Consider the following 19,420-nt stretch of genomic DNA (forward strand, 5'->3'; position numbering starts at 1 on the left):
AGGAGAAGAGTACGATCATGTAAATTAGTGTTGAGTTAAAACATGCAACTGAACCAAAGCATCTAGTACATTTATATATTTAAGATGAGATTTTTACCGAGAGGGGAAATACTATTTTTGAGAGATACTTTGAAGAGGGAATATAACGTGAAGAAAGAAGATACTCCTAATTTGTATTATATAACAAATGGCCAGTGAAAGAGTACTTGAAGTAGTTGAGATATTTATAGTTTCAATAAATTAGAAAAGCTTATAACAAAAAGTATCATACACTCACTTATGTTATAAATTTATGAATGAGTTCTTTTAATCATAAACTAAAAAGAGCATATTTGTTACTTAATGCATGAATTGATTGATTTGATTATAGAATCACTTTTAAAGAAAGAGAGAGAAAAATAATTGTTTCAAGAAAAAACTTTCTTTACATAAAAAATAAAAAATTAGGACAAATTTAGCAATTATATTAAATAGAAAAAAAATAACATTAAAATATACTACTTAAACCATATTAAAAAAATATATATTAAATAGAAAAAAATAACATTAAAATTCCGTCCCAACGTTTTTTCAACCATGTTGTTTGTAATTAATAATATAATAAAATGTGTCAGAATAACTTAGTTCAACCGACACGTTTTTATATACTTTTGAATTCGATTCATCATTTTGGCTTTTGTAGTTTCAATTTTGGTTCGTTTTGATCTTTGAACTTGAATAAAAAATACACATTATTGTCCTATGAAAATAAAATGCAAAAATGATTATTTTTAAAAGTACAAAATAAAATAAAGATAGAGTGAACCTAGAGAAAAGTATAGAGATCAAAATAAACAAAAATAGATAATGAGAACGAAAATAATATTTAAAACCGTACCATAAAACTCACTTACTTTCTCTCTATATTTGATGATAGGGTGCAGTAAATTTTCAACCTTATATTAAAAGAAGAAGAAGATAGTTATGGAAGTTGGGTATTTACTTTGAATTTAAATTCCTTGGCAGAGAAAACATGAGCCCTCTTTTTGACATTTCTTACAAGTTGATCTGAGTTTCTCTGTGGTACTTCACTGATCATAGCCCTAAAGACAGAGAGATTAAAAAAAAGAGTTTGCTTTTTATGGATTAAATTGATGAACTTCTAAGCCTTACACTCTGCCATTCTACCATTCTAAAAGTGGTCCTAAACTAAAACTCCAACAGTACTTATTAATGTCTTCTTTTTCTTTTTTTAAATCTATGGATCTTTTTAGCACTGCTCAATTCCTCCGAACACAGCTTGAGAGGGGAAAAAATTGTACTTGGGAGACTTTTTCTTTGTGTACTGTATAGGGCCCTCTTTTGAGGTGATGCAAAGGAAATCAAAAGAGCTTTGGAAACCCATAAAAAGATGAGCACAAACATATACATAAACAATCTAATGAAAATATTATATATTATATCTACCAAAGTACAACTGCCTTAACTAGTAATGTTTGTTCAAAACCAACTCAAAATTACAAAACTTTTCTTGCTAAAACAGTAGTGACCAACTTTTACTTTTTTTTTTTTTCCATTTGTAGGTTTTGGATTTCTCATTTTACTTCTCTTTGGTTTGGTTTCTTTTTTTAGAAATTTTAGGATACTTCATATATATATATGTTAGAGCAATGGAAGAAGAAAACGTAAGTTTTGATCGGATAGATCGAATGGTTTGTTAAGAATATGCTTTTTGTGTTTGAGTTTTGAATGCATTTCATTATTATTTTGGGTTTAAGACGAGTGATGAAGATGCTACAAATGTGTTAATTTAGTTGAGATATCTCAATGCATTATTTCTCCTATTCCGTCTCCATTAGTATCTTTTATTTTGATCCAAAATTTGGGTACGAAATATTTTAAATGTGTGGTTTCTAAATATTCTCGAGATTTAAAAGATTCCCAATAGATATGAGCTGTTGGGGTAGTTTAACTCCTGGGTACTTTTAATGAGGTACGTTTATCTTTTTCTTTTCTTTTTTTTTAATATCGTCTTTTGTTTTATAATTTTTTTAAAAAATGAGAAGGTATCAGTGGAGTCTTATATACGTTTTCTAGTCCCACTTAATTAAATTGTTTTTCCTATTTTTCACTTCAATAGATATATACATTGTAGAAATGTAAAACTTTCCCCTATTAATTACTCGAGGATGTTATTATGATTTAGATTGACTTAGATTGACGGTAGAAAAACACTCTTTTATTTTCTTTTCTTATTAGTCAAACGATCTTAACATCATGGTATTTTGATTGTATTACTTAGAGCGTTTTTTTTAAGCATATTGGTTAATCTTGTATTGTGTGAAGAACGGTTGCTTATGTTTCTTCTGCTGTGTGTGTTACATTGCTCACACTTGAAGAGATTACTTTACTGATCATCTGACGATCTTGTGAGACAGTTTATGTTTGACAAGTTGAACGATGTTGTATGAGAAGAGAAGTTCAGTGGTTAGGAGGAGGCTACAACACTATAGTGTTGGAGTGAATAATTTCTGATTCTATTAATTAAGGAGAGCCAATCAAGCAAATCAACTATTTAGAGAGTAGCATAAGTGATTAGTCTAATCTTGTTGTCTAAATTAGATCAACTTGTAATCCTTTCATATACTCTTAGTGAACGTTCATCTTATTCGGGCATAGCCCCTAGACGTAAATGTTGTCCACCGAACTAGGTTACCGAGTCGTCGTCTCTTGTGTTATTTCTCCTTTATCTTTGCTACTACTTGGATTTACTTCGTTGATTAGCCGGTCATAACTTTTGAACCCAATGTTGTATATCTCTAGTTCATACATGTTGTTTTCTTAGAAGATATATAAATGTCTAAACTAATGTACATGAATTGTTTAAAAGAAAAATATAAACTTGTGATCATTAGAGATCTATTGATCAATCTAAAGAGAGAACCCCCATTGGAAAAGTTTAAACAAAATTCATCCAAATATACACAGCCCCACACAACAATAACTATTAGGCTGCAACTCTTCTGAACTCTACACAGAAACTAAATTTAATTTAATTAGATTAAAAGCTAAAAGCTAGAACAAATTATTCAAGATAATTTTTTTTTTTAAAAAGTGGGGGAAATATATAAATTAAATGTGTGTATTATTAGTGAGAAAAAACTTGAAAGTGGGAACTGGGAGGTGGAGAGATGTAAGGGAGTTTATGGGTATAAGATTTATTGAGAAATTAAAAGCAAATCAGAAGCTCTCTTCTATGGATTCTACAATTATTGAATCTCTGATTCCTTTTACACATTTTTGTGAACCAATCATTTATTGATGAAAACCCTTTCTTTTATTCTTCTTTTTCTTTTCTTTTCTTTTTGGAAAATGACATCTGTCTCTCTTTGCTTTATTTCTCTTATGTGTTTGTGTATAGTTATAGTTATAGTGATTGGTCAACTAACTATTATTATATATTCTTCTTCTTCAATTGTGCATGTAACTTAGGAGAGATTTTCCTATAATTTATTAAAAGAAGATTGGATGAAGTCTCTACATCCAATCAAAGTAATATCTCATATATATATATATACTTACATTGTTCATCTAGTTGAAACTCTTATATCAAAGTAATTTATCTCAATCATAAATTTGTATGACTTTTGTTGTTCAAGCATCATTCTACTATGAAATTTTTTTAATTATGATACATCTTTTAGTTTTCTCTCATTTGGAAGGTTAATTAAAAGTTGGTAAAACCTTAACTTAGGGTTAGGGTTAGGGTAATGAATGGAATGATATATTAAATTGCAATAATAATTCTTAATTAAATGATTGATAGCAATTGCAACCATATTCTTCTGCTATGTTGAAAGGGTATATAATTCATATTACCAAATTTGAAAGGTACACCACAATATGTATAACCTAATTTTTATAATTAATTATATGAACATGTTGGGTTCAATTTATTTATCATTTTTGTTTTGGCATTTTGAAGTTATTACTTCCCTGAACATACTGCCTACTACCCCTTCATTGTAATGAGTGAGAGGAAGAAAAAATAAAAGAAAACCTTTTAGAATGGTCCCTTGCAATACACTTTAGAGACCCCATTGATCCCTCTTTGTCTCGTCTTTCTGAATTTCTTTTTTATCTAAGAATTTTCAAACGGATTATCCCTCTTAATTTTGAGATAGAACTCTGCATATCATATTCGTCTAAGATAGACATTCAGTTCAAAAACTAGAAATTGAGATTTGATTCGAAAAACGATGGATTTAGAAAAGCACAATCTTGAAGTGGTAGATATAAAGGACTTACACTCTAAAACACTCTTTGAAGCAATAGGACACGCCATGACATTCAACAAGAAAATATGCATTGCTTCCAAACTTGGTTCACAATATATTAGATATAAACACAAGGTTCTATCTCAAAACCAATTAGTAGCGACAAGAGTAACTTTGATAAAAATTTTGAGATCTCTTCGTTATCTTTCCAATTTAAGATCCTCAACACGTATATTTGTCACTTCAAGAATATGGTTTTTTTGGGTACTTTAGGGTCTCTTCGTTATCTTTATAATATGAGATCCTTAATATGTATCTTCAAGAATATATTAAGGTATAACACTTTCGGTATATACCACTTTTAAACTAAATATATATTCATTTGAAGTACTTTATGAACTTCGATATCGTATTGAAAAAAAATGTGGAGTTTTATCTCAAAGTTAATTAGTTTTTAATGATGAAGCTCTATGTTTATCTAATAACGATACACTAGAGAGATAGAGCCAACTACAAACTTAACTAAGTCGAAAACTTTATATGATTGAAAACATTTAGTTTGATGTTTCTTTAGAAGATGTTTAATTCTTTATGCTGTGGTCCGATAGCTGACCATGAGAAAGAATACAACACATTTTCATTACTTGGGAAATGAATGCTGTGGGGTTTGTTCTTTGGCAATTTGGCATCATTTGAAACATCCTCTCTTTTCCACCTTTCATTATCCTAAGCGATTTTTCATTGAGTTGATAGTTATTATAGTAATGAAACACCCGTTTAATTAATTAATGACCCTAAGTCAAACTTTGGGGTAAATTTTAATTATTGACCTAAGATTTAAGTTTTTATTTTAACAGTTGTTATTTGAAATTTGTTTCGAAAATACTATTTGATATTCTTTATTTTGTTCAATTAAAATGACAATTGAGGCAATGACTGAAAAGCATACATGATATCATTTCCAACATCATTATATTGACAATAGACACAAAAATGGTTTGAAGTTTATCCAAAGGAAGAATAGAATGTTAGACGTAAAGTTAATGTTTTCAAATGCCGTTCTTAATTCAAGTGAGCATCTTCATCACTACATCACTCCATGTTAAATTTTCTATGTAAAGGATTTCAATTTCAAAACAAAAGAACCTATGAAATGTAGGGTTTTAAGAAAATTAATTGTATAGTTGTAACATTTTTTTTTATAAATTAGCTAAGTTTATAGGATGGTCCATTTGGAATTAATAAATAGACCAAGTAACTTTATTCATAAATAATGTTCGCTTTGCACTTATTGGAGTTTTTTTTCGTTTTTTTTACTCAGTGGTCCATCAATAGCCACTTGAAATCAGTACATACTTTTTCAAAAAAGTTTGAGTTTGCTATTTGTGGTTCATAAATATTGTAGGCTCAAGAAAGCGGAACTTGAATTAGTAATGCTCAATAAAGTTTCTTTTTTCCACAAATTGACCCATAACTCAATTTTACCTTTTATCTTTTCTTTGTAATTACTTTAACATTCTCTAGTTAAAAAGTAGAATTTATAGTGGAAAGTCTCTAGAATCACCTACTATGACAATAAACAAGTTGTAGCTCAAGTGATGGTGTTGATTTAGCATCTACCTGATTTGTTGATCCTTTGAATGAACAAGTTATTTCATTTCTCACATGAGAAGATTCAGAATTATTTCAGTAAATCAATAATCAATTTGTGGTATCCAAATATTTGCTAGAGTGAAGTGTAGCTTATTTATCTTCTTCCCCTTTTCTTTTTCTAGGGAGGGGATGCCATTTAATATCTGTATAGTCTCCTTTTGCACCACCTTCACTACTTCACCTATTTTCTTCTCTTGTTTCTAGGGAGGGTGTGGCCATCTATATCTCAGGATCATGTTGATAGAAACATCAGACATTTCTATCTTAAAAAGGCCAAGCAATGAACTTGATTTTGGAAATCTCAAGCAGAAGCACAAGAGTTCATTTCAGTGAGAATCTGATGGTACCTAATGTAATCTGAGGTATGTTTTATTCCAGGAGTTAAATCTGACAGGAATCTCAAAACTGCTGACAAAAGTTGTGGATCGTTGGTTGCAAAAGCAGCTTGAAGAAACAAGGCCGGCCGGACTGTGTCAACCTACATCATGTTTTTGGAAAGTCATTCTCAGTTTTGTGAATCAGAAAGGTTACTATTAAATGAAACACAACAGAGATTCAGAGACGTTCAAAATATATGAATCAAATCGACAACACAGCAAGAAAATTTTTCCAAATTCAATATATTTGGGAAAGGTGAGGAGCAATAATTAAAATATTATCCACTGATATTCTTCTTAATCATGAAAGGTTAAAATATCATTTCAATTAATACTTGAACTTTTTCACTTTCAAAATAAGTTGTATATCTTCTTTTAACCCCAAAAAAAATTCGTTCAAGAAGTGAAGCCCTTGACATGGATATTCATACGAGATATCAAAAAAATTACCTTAAACTTCCTTGTGTAGCGCAATGCTTCGAGGTAATATCCATCTTGCACGAGCAGCGACACATAATCATGATGTAGAGAAAGCTGCCGGAGCATATCCAGTCCCAGTTTCCTTGTGGGGAAATTATGGCGACCAGACTCCAATAATTGCAAGGCAACCTCTTTTGAAGGTTCTAGAATCTGTCAGAAGAGAAAAGACGTGCATTCATTTGTGTCACTCTCACACTTCTGAGAAGACCTTGTAAGAAAAGATTAATACCTTTTGGTGCACGAATAATCCAATTTCTGTGTATCGTTCATTGCGAGCTAATATTTGGACTGTCAAGACATAGATGTTTGGGTTTACTTTGATCTTTTCCATATTAACCCTACAAAAAAAAACGGAAAAGGAGGGAAATACCAAATGAACATACAGAAAAATGTACAAACTACGCTTATGGTTATGGTTGATGCCAGGCCATTAAACCAATATGCAACTTCGAAAACTTAAATCAACAGCCATTTATTATAAAATTGTACGGCAGTAGATTAAATTTCTTGAAACCCTATACTTGGAACTTATCCATAGTTTTTATTTCTCTATCACATCAAGTATCAACAAGAAGTAAATCACATAATGATCAAGCCGCTAGCATTGTATAAAAGAGAGTATAGAATGATGATTGTGAAATCATAACCATTTCACGTTGAACACATGGGTAAAGAATTGGCATGCTGCAATCAGAACAAGACCCTGTTTGGCTGTTTCTACTAGAGAATTCAAAACACTTTGAAATTGAAAGAATATCGAATACCTGCGGAGGAACTCGATAATTATAGCCAGCAAGTAAGAAGGGTCTCCAACTATCTCTTCCTCGATGGGAGCAAACACAAAGCTGTACATCTCATCTGGTGAGATAGATGGTGACGAAATCATAGATCCCTCATCAGAGACATCGTCATTCAACCGAATACATCCGGGGCCAAGATGTTGATACTGTGAAGATGATGCCTGAGCTTCAACTATAGACTGATGGTTGCCTGGAACTGTATTTAGTTGTTTAATGTCAGCATTCTCCTCAGAATCTGAAGATGGAAATATTGAAGTTCTGTGAAGGGCTTCACTTTCCACTCCAGCAGCTGAATCACGGTTATTAGAACCAGGTACAGGGCCAGAGCCACTATCTTGAGGCACAACCGACTGCGATCTGTCGGTTTTTGATTCCTTGTTATTAGGACCTACTTTGGTCGTGCGAATATATGATGAGATTAGAACTTCTATAGCCTTAGCAACACTAGCCACTGGCCTGTGCTCCAGAATTGTAGTTCTCGTCAAGGTCAAGCACAACTGTTTAGCCTGAACATCAGCAGGAATTATTTAATATCAAGGAAAGAAATACTTTTGACATTCGCCCAAAAAATAACTTGGGAACCACAACATAATTATAGCCAATACACCTACGAAACCTATGTTAAAGGCAAAAACAGTAAAGGGAAGGCAGTATCAGCTCAGGGGATGGGTGGTTAAAATGGTTTGTGTTAGTCTTGTCCCTAAGTGGTAGTTGGTTAGTTATGAATATAAGTATTTAATAACCAAAAAAGAAGCACAGACACTGACACTACATGAATTCTTGTATTTGAAGCACAAATCCTCGTACCAATCAGTGAAACTAAAGCTCTACCTTGCTAACTTCTAATTTACGTCGCTGCAAGAATTCTAGAAGTGATGGCACTTCAGAGCTACTTGAAGCAATTGCCTGCCATTAAAAAAGAACTTAAGATCCTAAAATTTTGCATGATAAGAAAGAAAAAAATATTAATATCAAATTACAACAATAATAACCTCCAAGTCTATATGTATCTTCCATACTAATTTGTTGACATGATCACAAATCAGGTCTGGGACAAGAAACTTCCAACCATCCCCGTAAACAATTGCTTCATCAGGTACTGCATCATCTTCTAAAGTAGCATTATCTTGCTTACTACTTCGGACATCAATATTGGGTCCAGGAAAACCTCTCGACAACAAAGGAAGTGGAGCAGATATGGGTGCCCTTGAATCAGTAAAAATATCATAAAGAATAACTACTTTTGCATCGACTTGATGAACAAGCAACACGTTGTCAACCACGCTCACAGCAATCGAGCTCGAGTAGATTGGCAAAGAACCCTGCAGAAAACAATGACTGCAAAGTAAGCATAACATCCCTCTAGTCTATATTTGATGTCAAAGAGTTAACTTAGAAATCTAGAACAGATACAAAGCCTGATTAATGTATGCAGCACCCTCAGCAAAGTTTGATCCCCTATGAACCATAACACGAAGAGAAATAGAATTTAATTGAAACCTGACTAACGATATAATCGGACTTTTGACAGACAACTGCATGGTAAAGCTTATTGATGGAGCAATCCATGCATAACCCATTCAACAAGGGTGTATTAACTTTTCTCCGGTTAGGAATGAAATAAAAATATGAATGAGATTTTGGTTTTAAATCCTGCTGTTTATTCTTACTCACTTCTTAACAATTTCATTCTACATTAATTGCAAATGTAGAACAATAAATATTAGAAAACTTCATTGACAATATGATAAAACATGAAATACAATTTAAGCAACCAAAGAAATAATTATCCAGATAGAAAAGTACAAGATTAGGCGCTTGTTTCATAGCTATCTTTAGCATAGAAATTACGTTCTATACCAGACAAAAGCCATTTCATTTATGAACTTTTTTCACTACAAGATCCCACAAGGAGTTACTTGGGAATAACATCCCAAAGAAGGGTAGAGTATGAGAACAGACGTGAATACCACCTACTGAGACCACCTCCTAAATTTTGAGGAACCACAGTAACTCCACCACATAACCTATCACCATTGGCCCATTACAATGACACTTGTAATGATCTTGTCAAATTAAAATTTGCAAAAAGAAATCTCCATGCTAATGTATAAACGTTCTTTTCTTATTTGGAATAAACTCGAGTGAGAGAAGTAGGAACCAACAATTTAGCCCATTTTAAATCTCAACATATTCAAAAGAAACACACAAAAAACAAACAGACCCTATCTACATGGATAATTTTTTCGAAACATATACCTGCTGCACAACTGCATCACGATAGAACCTGTAAGTATGAAGTAGCATTGCAAGTCTATCCACTTGCAAGCAATATATTCTTCCATAGCTGACAGAGGTTAAGAAAATATACATATATGAGCTTTCTTTTGATTAGAAACAATAACAAATTGCTCAAAGGATGTAGAAAAAGAAAATGGGCAAACTGACAGAAAACCCTACACAGTGATAATAAAGACGTCCTCTATAGCTAGGACAGGCTTGCTGTTAGCATCAGATTTTGCCATCGTCATTTCAAACTTTGGCAAGCGAACAATCCCTGCTGCTGAAAGCTAAACATGAAAAAAAAATAGCTTCCAAATGAGACAGCTAATATATAATCATGGGATAATTGGAAATCTAACATAATTTAGATCATATAAGAACAAAACAGTTAATTTGGTTAGGTTGTTTTGAGGCAGCCAGTTGCATCTTCTTGAAAGTTTTTAGTTTAAATTTAGTTCTTTATGAGAGGAATTTCTTCGAATATGGTTTTGTTTATCTTGATCTCATCTATTTGGAATTTGTTTTGTAGCTTTTGTTGTAGAGGTAGAGCGAATTTTCTCTTTTCTCTTGCTCTTAGTAAAATACTCTTGTACTTTGCTCTTTTATAAATAATTGTCTCCGTTTAAAAAGAACAAAAACATGCATATATAAATTGTTACATTTAATTTAATCAATATGTAAGTTAATAAGTGAAAAGCGATTACATTAATTATAAACTAGGACACTCTTTATTGATTGAAATTCATCTATGCCATAATAAATTAGTGACAGTAATCGATTAAATTTTACCATTTTCTTCGTGAAATTGGAGGAAAATGCTTCAGAAAAATATATTTATACTAAAATTGTGGGCATACTGATAACAATAGTATGTAGTGCTATTTATCATAATGTCCCAGAAGTAGAAACCGTATTTTAACGGTTTTTGCCAAGCAATGTTGCCAGGAACGCAGAAAAATTAAAGTAAACTGTATATAAATAAATTGCGGAAGTTCAAATAAACTCAGCACGTCATGGTAGTAAAACTTGTACCTGAAATCCATGAAAAGTTTTGCACTGCAGTCCAGAAGCCATAAGCACCAATCGACTTTCATGCGTGTAGGCATAACAGCTCACATTCAGTTTCTTTGATTCCACCAAATGTAAGGACTTTGAATCAGAACTATAAGCAAACAAGTCCAGCCCACTGCAAGAAAACTTCACCTTAGCCAAATATAAATATATAAATGCACAAAACCATACACTATAGGCGAACCATGTGGAACTATTTCTTTCAAGAGTTTGATCTTGAGTTAGCTTGCCATAGTGATGGTTGGTAGATGATAGAGGAGTCCCCCACCCCAATCCACCTTTCAAAGAGAAAGACCACTTTCTATAAAACTTCACCTTAGCCAAATATAAATATATAAATGCACAAAACCATACACTATAGCAAACCATGTGGAACTATTTCTTTCAAGAGTTTGATCTTGAGTTAGCTTGCTATAGTGATGGTTGGTAGATGATAGAGGAGTCCCCCACCCCAATCCACCTTTCAAAGAGAAAGACCACTTTCTATGGTTTACAGGGCATGTGCTTTATTGAAGAATATTTGGGGTAGAAGTTTGTTAGAGTGAAGAGAAATTCTGATGATCTGTGGTCTTTGGTGAGGTTCTATGTTTCTCTTGAGCTTCAATTTTGGAGACTTTTTGTTATTATTCTCTGTTTACTATCTAACTTAATTGGAAACTATTTCATAGAGAGGTTGTGTGGTCTTGGTTTTTTGCATGTCCTTATATTCTTTCATTTTTTCCCTCAATGGCTTAATGAAAGCAGTTGTTTCTATATAGATAAATTATAATATTTGTGGACTTCAAAAAAACTATGGGCATCCAACCTTTAACATCGAAAATTAGATCAGACAAATTCCTTCAGGCCCAAATTGTATGCCATATTTAGTTCAAACACCAATATTTATTTACAAGGAACATCTAGATTGAATAGAAAAGGGGTAAAATAGAAGTGATTGACGATAGAGATTCAACAAAAACCTCAAAAATTGAAGAGATTACATAACTGGGTCACCATTAGCCATGACTTAAAATATGGATAAAAGTCTTTGATGGGAAAACCAAAGAGAACAATCAAATTATATTTTCTCCCACACCACTCCTATCCCATTGTCTGTTCCTCCAAAAACAGATTGATCTATACATTTTCAAAACCTCCCACACAATCACAAAGATAAAGTTTGTCAGAAAGACATTAGGTTTCCCCAGCAAATTACGAATGGAAATGGTTCCTATTCATTCATAAATTTGAAAGGCCTTGTATTATGCTCTTACCTGGTCTTCACAAATACAATATTGCATAAGGGACAATCCGTCCAAAAAAATCCCAGAATGCTCTCCGACTCTTGTCTACATTTCTGACTAAAAGTTTGACCTGTTTCTCTAATCAAAAACTGTATTTCATGACTTGATCTTTGTATTGCAATAATCTTCAAGTCTAAAGAATATCGAACAGATAAGATGGGCCCTTCTGTAATTGTATCAGAGGTATAAGCCACAGCAGGATTAAAGGGAACAGTTTTCCATGAGAAGATCTATTCAAAAGACAAAAGAAACACCATCAAAACAGGTTCTCCAATATGCACTTTAAATACAACTGCATAAAGCAGCTCAAGATCTATTACCTGATCCAAAATTGGGCAGATCAATAACTTATTTCCATCATCAAAAAATAATCCCCTTGATCCAGGAATTCTACATCGTAATGGTGGATATTGTATATAAACATGGGAGAGAGCACTGGATTTGCTTAGACCAGCACCAGGTTGTAATCTTGATGGTCTTCCAGACATTTTATCAAGTCACCTCTTAACCTCAGAGAAATGTTTCTGAAAATGGAACCAAGCAATTTATGCAATCCAAGTTAAGCTTGTTCACTCAAACCTCACTGCAAAAAGGAAAAAAAGTGAATGACATTAGGAAAGCAGAAGACACCTAAAGTTCATGTAGATTTTTACAAGACAGTTAATACCACATTCGCTTCAATGTCGTGAATGTAGAAATTTTCTTCTACTGCTCCAAGCTTTACAACTGATATTGATAGTTTCTTCAATAAAGCAATGATGCTTATTATTTCCCCCGAAGCTATCCAACAACCATTTGATTAGTTGAGAGCAAATATTTAAATGAGATAAAGCCAAGTATCATTTTTAAGCAGTTTTTTTTAGGTTTTCGTTTTTAAAAATTAAGCTCGTTAAAATTTAGTATAACAGTTTTTTTCTTCTTAATTTTGTTTTTCACTTGTATATTAAAACTTTAGCAATCTTGACCAAATTTTTCCTAGTTTTAGATTTGGCCATGATCTCAAAAAGACAAAATTTTGAAAGTAGATTGGGAAACAAATAAAATGAATAAATAAATAAATAAGCACAAATTTTAGAAAACAGAAAACAGAAAACCAAAATCAAAATCATTGTTAATCGGACTCTACAGTTATTTGTTTCCTCATATATGTTTCTATTTTCTCCTTTAAAAAACATCATTTCCTCAAATATCTTAAAAAAGAAATTGTAGTTATCGATAGATACCGTATTTTGCATGCAAGACTTTAGTGCAATAAATTCTTTCAAACACATATCACGTTCAACTTTTGGAACCTTCGCCGCAACACAACCTCCATATTGTTTTGCCTACACAAACAATTGATTGATTGATTGATTTTAAAAATTATACTCTAGACACACACACACACACACACACACACACATGTATATAAATGGTTGTTGAAAACCAACCACGATGAATATATATACATATAATGAGGAGGTTTGATCGATCCTAGTGAGGTTTGAAGTGTCTCTTTGAGATTCAGCTGTAAAAGAGATTTGTGACTATTTTTTTCAGTATAACTAGTCATTGAAGCACCCTTTCTCAAGCTGTTTAACTTATTTTATTTTTTGTATGGCCTTCTTTCTCTCATTTTCTTTCATGTTTCTCAATGAACGTGTAGTTTCTTATTGATAAAAAAAATTGATGCAACTACAAAAGTATGTGCCTAAAGAACTTCACCCGATCCTCAACCAAGGTTATGATTCTAACAAAAAAAAAGACAATCCAATGACCATATCTCATTGAATTTATAGAATTGCACTTAAAAGAAGAACACATTCCAGTATTCCAGTATCCATGTTTCACTTTCAATCACATTCACATACCTGAGACGCACAAGAAACTAAAACACGCTTGAGCAAGGAAGCTGTTGCTCTATCCTTCCGGTCCATAGCACTGCGAAAATTCATGTACAACATACATAGAAAGCAATCACTTATAATCAATAAAGCTTCGTATCACAGAATAACAAACCAGAATTCCACTAAGTGATAACAACCCACATTTCAAATTGTGCCCTAGAATCTCACTCCTCAAGATTTCCGACTTCTTGGGGATGTATTTTAGAAATTGATGGGAGAATTGACCCCAGTTTTTATAAAAATAAGAAAACGATGGAAAAAAAACCATGTGATTTACCAAATCAGGCAGCACCCATAAGAAAGAAATCGCAGATAAGCTCGCGATTATGTGAGAAGATATTGATAGATGGATGAAGAGAGAGTATGAGTGTGAAATTATAGTTGAGAGAGACGGAGAAAGATGAAGTTTTTCTTATGGATTTACTTCAGGCGGCAGCATTCTTCTGAGTTCGGAGACAGATGGCGCCGGCGGGTTCCGCGATTTAATAGTTGTTTTTGGGTAACTCTTACGAAACCTTATTCTAATTATTTTTTACTACCTCTCGTTCAAATCTTAAACTAATAATTATCCACTCAAACTAATATTAATTACTCTAAACTATTACAATTGAACGATTTATATCTTCAACTTTTATAAATATATAAATTAAATTTTTTGTTATATTTTATTTAAATATAATTACCAAGTTGAAGGTTTAAATTAATGTATATATAAAAATTTAACATTAAAATGAATACAAATATTAGTTTAGAGTTTAAATTGATATAATCCCTAAATTTAAAGGTAATAAATTGATATCTAACTATTAACATTTAATAGATTTTTTAAATATGTAGATTTATAAAATAATTTAGGGTCGAATTTGAGTTTGACTTAGTCGACTTCACGGGTACAATATAGTTAATTTTATGTGTACTATGAATTTGTCACAATCAGGCGAAAAATTGGAATAGCGATCACCTCAATAACGGTATCCAACCTTTCAACACCAAAGCTTGAGTCTTAACACATATTGGAAACAAACGTGACTTACTATATTCATACAGAATTGCCTTGACCACTTTTAGAATATGTGTCATGTATAAAAGGATTAACAAAAATCATGTCAACAAATTAGCAAGTTGATTGTTAAATCATATTTTCACTCGTCAACTAAAAAAATTTAGAACTGGTTTTAAAAATTAGACCATAGACTAAATTGTCATTTTATTTTCAGCAACATATAAAGTGTATTTTTTTCTTTATTGTACTTAACGAGTTAAACACAGGGTGGCATCATGGATTTAAATTCACATATAATATTTTAGTATAATCGAAGCTTCCACCTTTAAAATAATAAGAAGCAAGCTCACTTTGACCACAACATATGAAATCAAATGTTAGCATAATTGGTTTCAATATATTCAATTTGTTTTAGTAATCAATTTATTGGCGTACTTTACTGGAACCATAAATTATGGTTATCGAAAAGAAAAACTTATTTGTAGTACAGTATGATTATTAGATCAAGATTAATTCCTGTAACATTAATATGATGCAACAAAAAAAGTAGAAAAAGACAGCAAACAATTGGATTATAAAGTAGACACTATGAAATGAGGTTGATAAGCATCAAAGTGAATCTATGGCAATCTGCTACCATTTTCTAACTTTGCTAAAAAACTGCTTTCAAAATAGGTCTCTACTCCTTTTACATTTAGTTTGTTTCTAGTAGGTTATTTATACAAATGGTCCATTTCTTATAACTAAAATATTTGTGACTCAACTATAAGCTTGTGATAACGTTTTAAGTGCAAAATAAGCACAACCAATCATACATTTCAAAACGTATTTAAGGGAAAAAAGAAAGTGGTAATTTCAAGACCCCTCTTCCAAACAAAACCTATGATTCTTGATTCTAGTGATCTGTAGTACTCGTGAATTACAATCAGAGCATATCAACCACACATAACTCAATCAGCTAAGAGATTATATAGTTAACCATAAAAGTCAGAAATTCAGATCTCAAGTCCACATGTCAATAAACTAAACAGAAAAAAGGGAATCCCTGTTGAACAATCCAAAGACCATATTTTGATCAATGCTCAACCATATCTACTGTACTAAGTTACTTTTTTAGTTCAACAGTGAGGAGATTCAGCCTTTTCATGCATATATCTTAGCCAGTTAAATATGTTCAAATTAGTGATTGTCTGTCATGCTAAGCAAAGTCAGCATTATCATCCATGAATTTTTAAAAAAAAACATATTTTGATTAACCCTTCGAAACTTAATCAATCAAATGCACTTAGAAGTTAGAAGTAGAACAGTTATAGTGCACTACTCACCATTCTCAAATTTTTCTAAGTTCAACAACATGTGAGATGAAAAGATTAGAACCACTAACTTCTTGGTTGAGGGCATATGACTCGTCTGTCATTAGTTCACAACAGTAACTACTATAGTTGGCACTACATAATAACACATTGAAACACTCGACATTTCTTACGAGAATAACGAACAATGCAAGAATAATGTTCTATGGGCGTTCAAGAGGAGGAATTACATGCTAAGTTAAGAAACCTAACACCAACCTAGTTTATGGAATAGAAAAATGTTTAGTAAGATAAGAATCTGAAGCAGAAAAATAATTGCCATAACATACCAAACAAGCAGTGAAGTGAAGGCTTCACTTGGACTAGCTCAAAACATTTTGATCAACAGCCAGCAGAACTCACAGTTCAATTTCACAACCATAACCAATGCAATAGAATCATTGAACATAATCAAAGTTTTCAAAGATCAAAAGCTTATATTGATCCCAAAAAAGATAGTATTATTTCCAAATCTAATCAAGAATGCAAGTAGAGATTAGAACCAGAATGACCCTCTCAATTTTGTGGAACCCATAGCTATACTAAGTCCGATGAACTCACTATAAAATGAACATATAGAACCCTAATAAAAGTAAGCCTAATCAGCCCAAACCAAGTTTTCATCAGTACGAAAAATTCATTCATAATGAAGGTGGGGGGGAAAGGGAGTATTAATTTGATCCAAGCCTGACCTAAATCAGTTCGTCTTAGGATCTGGCATCGGGAACAACCCAGCTCCGGCGCCTCTTGGCGGAGAGAATCCCAAGAACTTCTGCAGATTGGTCCTAATGCTGATAGAACAGAGGAAGTACAAGAACGCCATAGCACAATCGGTAGGATCGTCACCCTGTAACCCTCGGTGACTCATCTTCATCACAAGCCCAAAAGGCTTAAACGGCAATTTGGCAACAACCTTGCCTTCGAAGAGCGAATTGAGCAATCCAAAGACGACGAACAGAACAAGGGCAACAACGGCGCCGGATTTAAACTTGAAGAGCGAGAGATCACGGCTGGATTCCTTGAGACTGGTCTCGATGCGATCGATCTTCTTGGTTTTGGATTTCTTGACAGTGATTTTGGAGCTGTCAGTCTTCATGGTCTCGAGCTTTTTGGCGGCCTTGTCGATGGAGGATCGAAGGGTTTTGTAGGAGTTGGTGCGGTAGATTAGAACCCATGAGATGGCTTCGCAGATGACCGCGGTGCAGACGGAGATTCCGACGACGGAGAGACTGTCGGAGTATCGGAAGGAGGAGAAGAGGGGGATTGTGGCCATCGCCGGAATCGGAAGAGAAAATGGGTTAATCCGAGGGAAAGTGGGAGAATTTTTGTGGAGTTGGATTTGGATCTAAGTGATGTGTTTTCAAATAATAATACAAAAATATATATAAACATATATATATTTCAACTTTCATCAATTATTATCAAATTGTTGTGTAAAACAACCAAAATTACTATCAAAATTTGATAGTTCCTCGATTCTTGAAATTGGAAAAGATAAAGTTTCCAGTTCTGAGGGTGGTAAAAAAAAACTTGATAATCCAACAAAAACCGGATAACTATACTTTTTAAACTGAACAACACGAATTTAGAACAACATTTTGGTCATGTATAGTATATACTCATATTAGCAACATATTGGTGATGCATAAGTTGCTTTTACATAATTATAGTTTAGAAGTACATAAGTTTATTTTATGCATTTAAGGTGTACTAGCATTATAGTTACAAAAATAGATTGTTCGTTCATAGTCGCTACCCTAAAATGGATATCCAAAACATTCCCACTATACTAGTTGTCTTCACATCCACCCATAATAAGTTAGTACTGCTATTGGATGCACTAATGAATGACAATAAGCGGGTGACTCATACACTTTCATACTTATGTATGATACATGTCTCCGACTTCGATTGTCGTCAAAGTACCAGAATGGACAGACGAACTTTTTCCATTCTATGTCACTTACTGAGGACGATTGCTGGTCTGACATCGACCGAAATCGTGGATGTCGAGGAAATGGAGAGACTGTTTCCCGTCACTTTAATCTCGTATTGTTGGCTGTGTTGCAATTGCATACGATGAGTCGCAACCAGTGACTAACACATGAACTGATTCACGATGGAGTTGCTTCGAGGTCCGCATATTACTATATTCTGTTACTTATCAATCACCAAGTCGAACTACTTAACTGCACGATATTTCATTATGTAGGACTGCCTTAGGGCATTGGATGGCGCGTACATCAAGGTGAACGTGTCGCAAACCGATAGGCCTAGGTATAGAACACATAAGGGAAGAAGTTGCCACAAGGTATAGAACACATAAGGAAGAAGTTGCCACAAGGTATAGAACACATAAGGAAGAAGTTGCCACAAACGTCCTCGGTGTGTGTGATACGAAAGGCGACTTCGTCTTCGTATTGGATGGCTGGGATGGGTCCGCAACAGATTCGTGCATTCTTCGAGATGTTATTGCACAACCAAATGGATTGCATGTTCCTCAGGGTAATCAAACATATACTCACACATTCATAACAGGTTATTACTATCTATGCGGGATATCCCAATGCAGATGGATTTCTAGCTCCCTATAGAGGACAAAGATACCACTTGCAAGAGTGGCAAGGAGCGGGAAATGTCTCTGCCACCGCGAAAGAGTATTTCATGTTGTACTTCAACATGAAACATTCTGTCGCTATAAATGTTATTGAACGAGCGTTCAGTTTGTTGAAGGGTCGATGGGCAATCCTTCGAGACAAGTCCTACTATCCCGTGCAAATTCAATGTCGAACAATTCTAGCACATCAACCGCGAGATGAAGAATGTCGATTTTGTTGACGAGGGAGACTCCACGTACGCGACGATTGGAGGTGATGACATTCAATTAAATGGACGCAGTGGAGGGATGAAATGTTTAATCAATGGCAGTTGCAAAACGAATAGACTATGTGTGTCGATTTAGTATTCCTGCATTTG

General features: G+C 33.3%; 2 protein-coding genes across 5 annotated transcripts; both read right to left on the bottom strand.

Annotated features, from left to right (window-relative positions):
* Window positions 1-5,840: 5,840 nt before the first annotated feature.
* On the bottom strand, window positions 5,841-14,578 carry LOC101218836 (hypothetical protein). 4 transcript variants are annotated; one of them, XM_011653779.2, is made up of 15 exons: window positions 14,367-14,578; window positions 14,054-14,123; window positions 13,427-13,528; window positions 12,874-12,983; window positions 12,524-12,786; window positions 12,174-12,433; window positions 10,882-11,035; window positions 10,027-10,136; window positions 9,826-9,913; window positions 8,559-8,888; window positions 8,398-8,472; window positions 7,531-8,072; window positions 6,996-7,104; window positions 6,737-6,916; window positions 5,841-6,387 (listed from the first exon to the last, which is right to left on the bottom strand). In XM_011653779.2, the coding sequence occupies exons 5-15, from the start codon at window positions 12,689-12,691 to the stop codon at window positions 6,211-6,213; spliced, it is 2,193 nt and encodes a 730-aa protein (XP_011652081.1). In that variant the 5' UTR covers window positions 12,692-12,786; window positions 12,874-12,983; window positions 13,427-13,528; window positions 14,054-14,123; window positions 14,367-14,578; the 3' UTR covers window positions 5,841-6,210. The 4 variants fall into 4 exon arrangements, with proteins under 4 accessions (XP_011652081.1, XP_004136556.1, XP_011652078.1 ...); XM_004136508.3 differs by having other exon boundaries at window positions 12,871-12,983; window positions 14,367-14,577; XM_011653776.2 differs by having other exon boundaries at window positions 12,871-12,983; window positions 14,231-14,577.
* Window positions 14,579-16,809: 2,231 nt separating this feature from the next.
* On the bottom strand, window positions 16,810-17,847 carry LOC101219066 (calcium load-activated calcium channel). Its single transcript, XM_004136509.3, has one exon. It carries the CDS (start codon window positions 17,715-17,717, stop codon window positions 17,142-17,144), a length of 576 nt encoding a protein of 191 aa, XP_004136557.1. The 5' UTR covers window positions 17,718-17,847; the 3' UTR covers window positions 16,810-17,141.
* Between the last annotated feature and the right edge of the window lie 1,573 nt (window positions 17,848-19,420).

Source organism: Cucumis sativus, chromosome 3 (genome assembly GCF_000004075.3).
Source record: "Cucumis sativus cultivar 9930 chromosome 3, Cucumber_9930_V3, whole genome shotgun sequence".
NCBI lineage: Eukaryota > Viridiplantae > Streptophyta > Magnoliopsida > Cucurbitales > Cucurbitaceae > Cucumis > Cucumis sativus.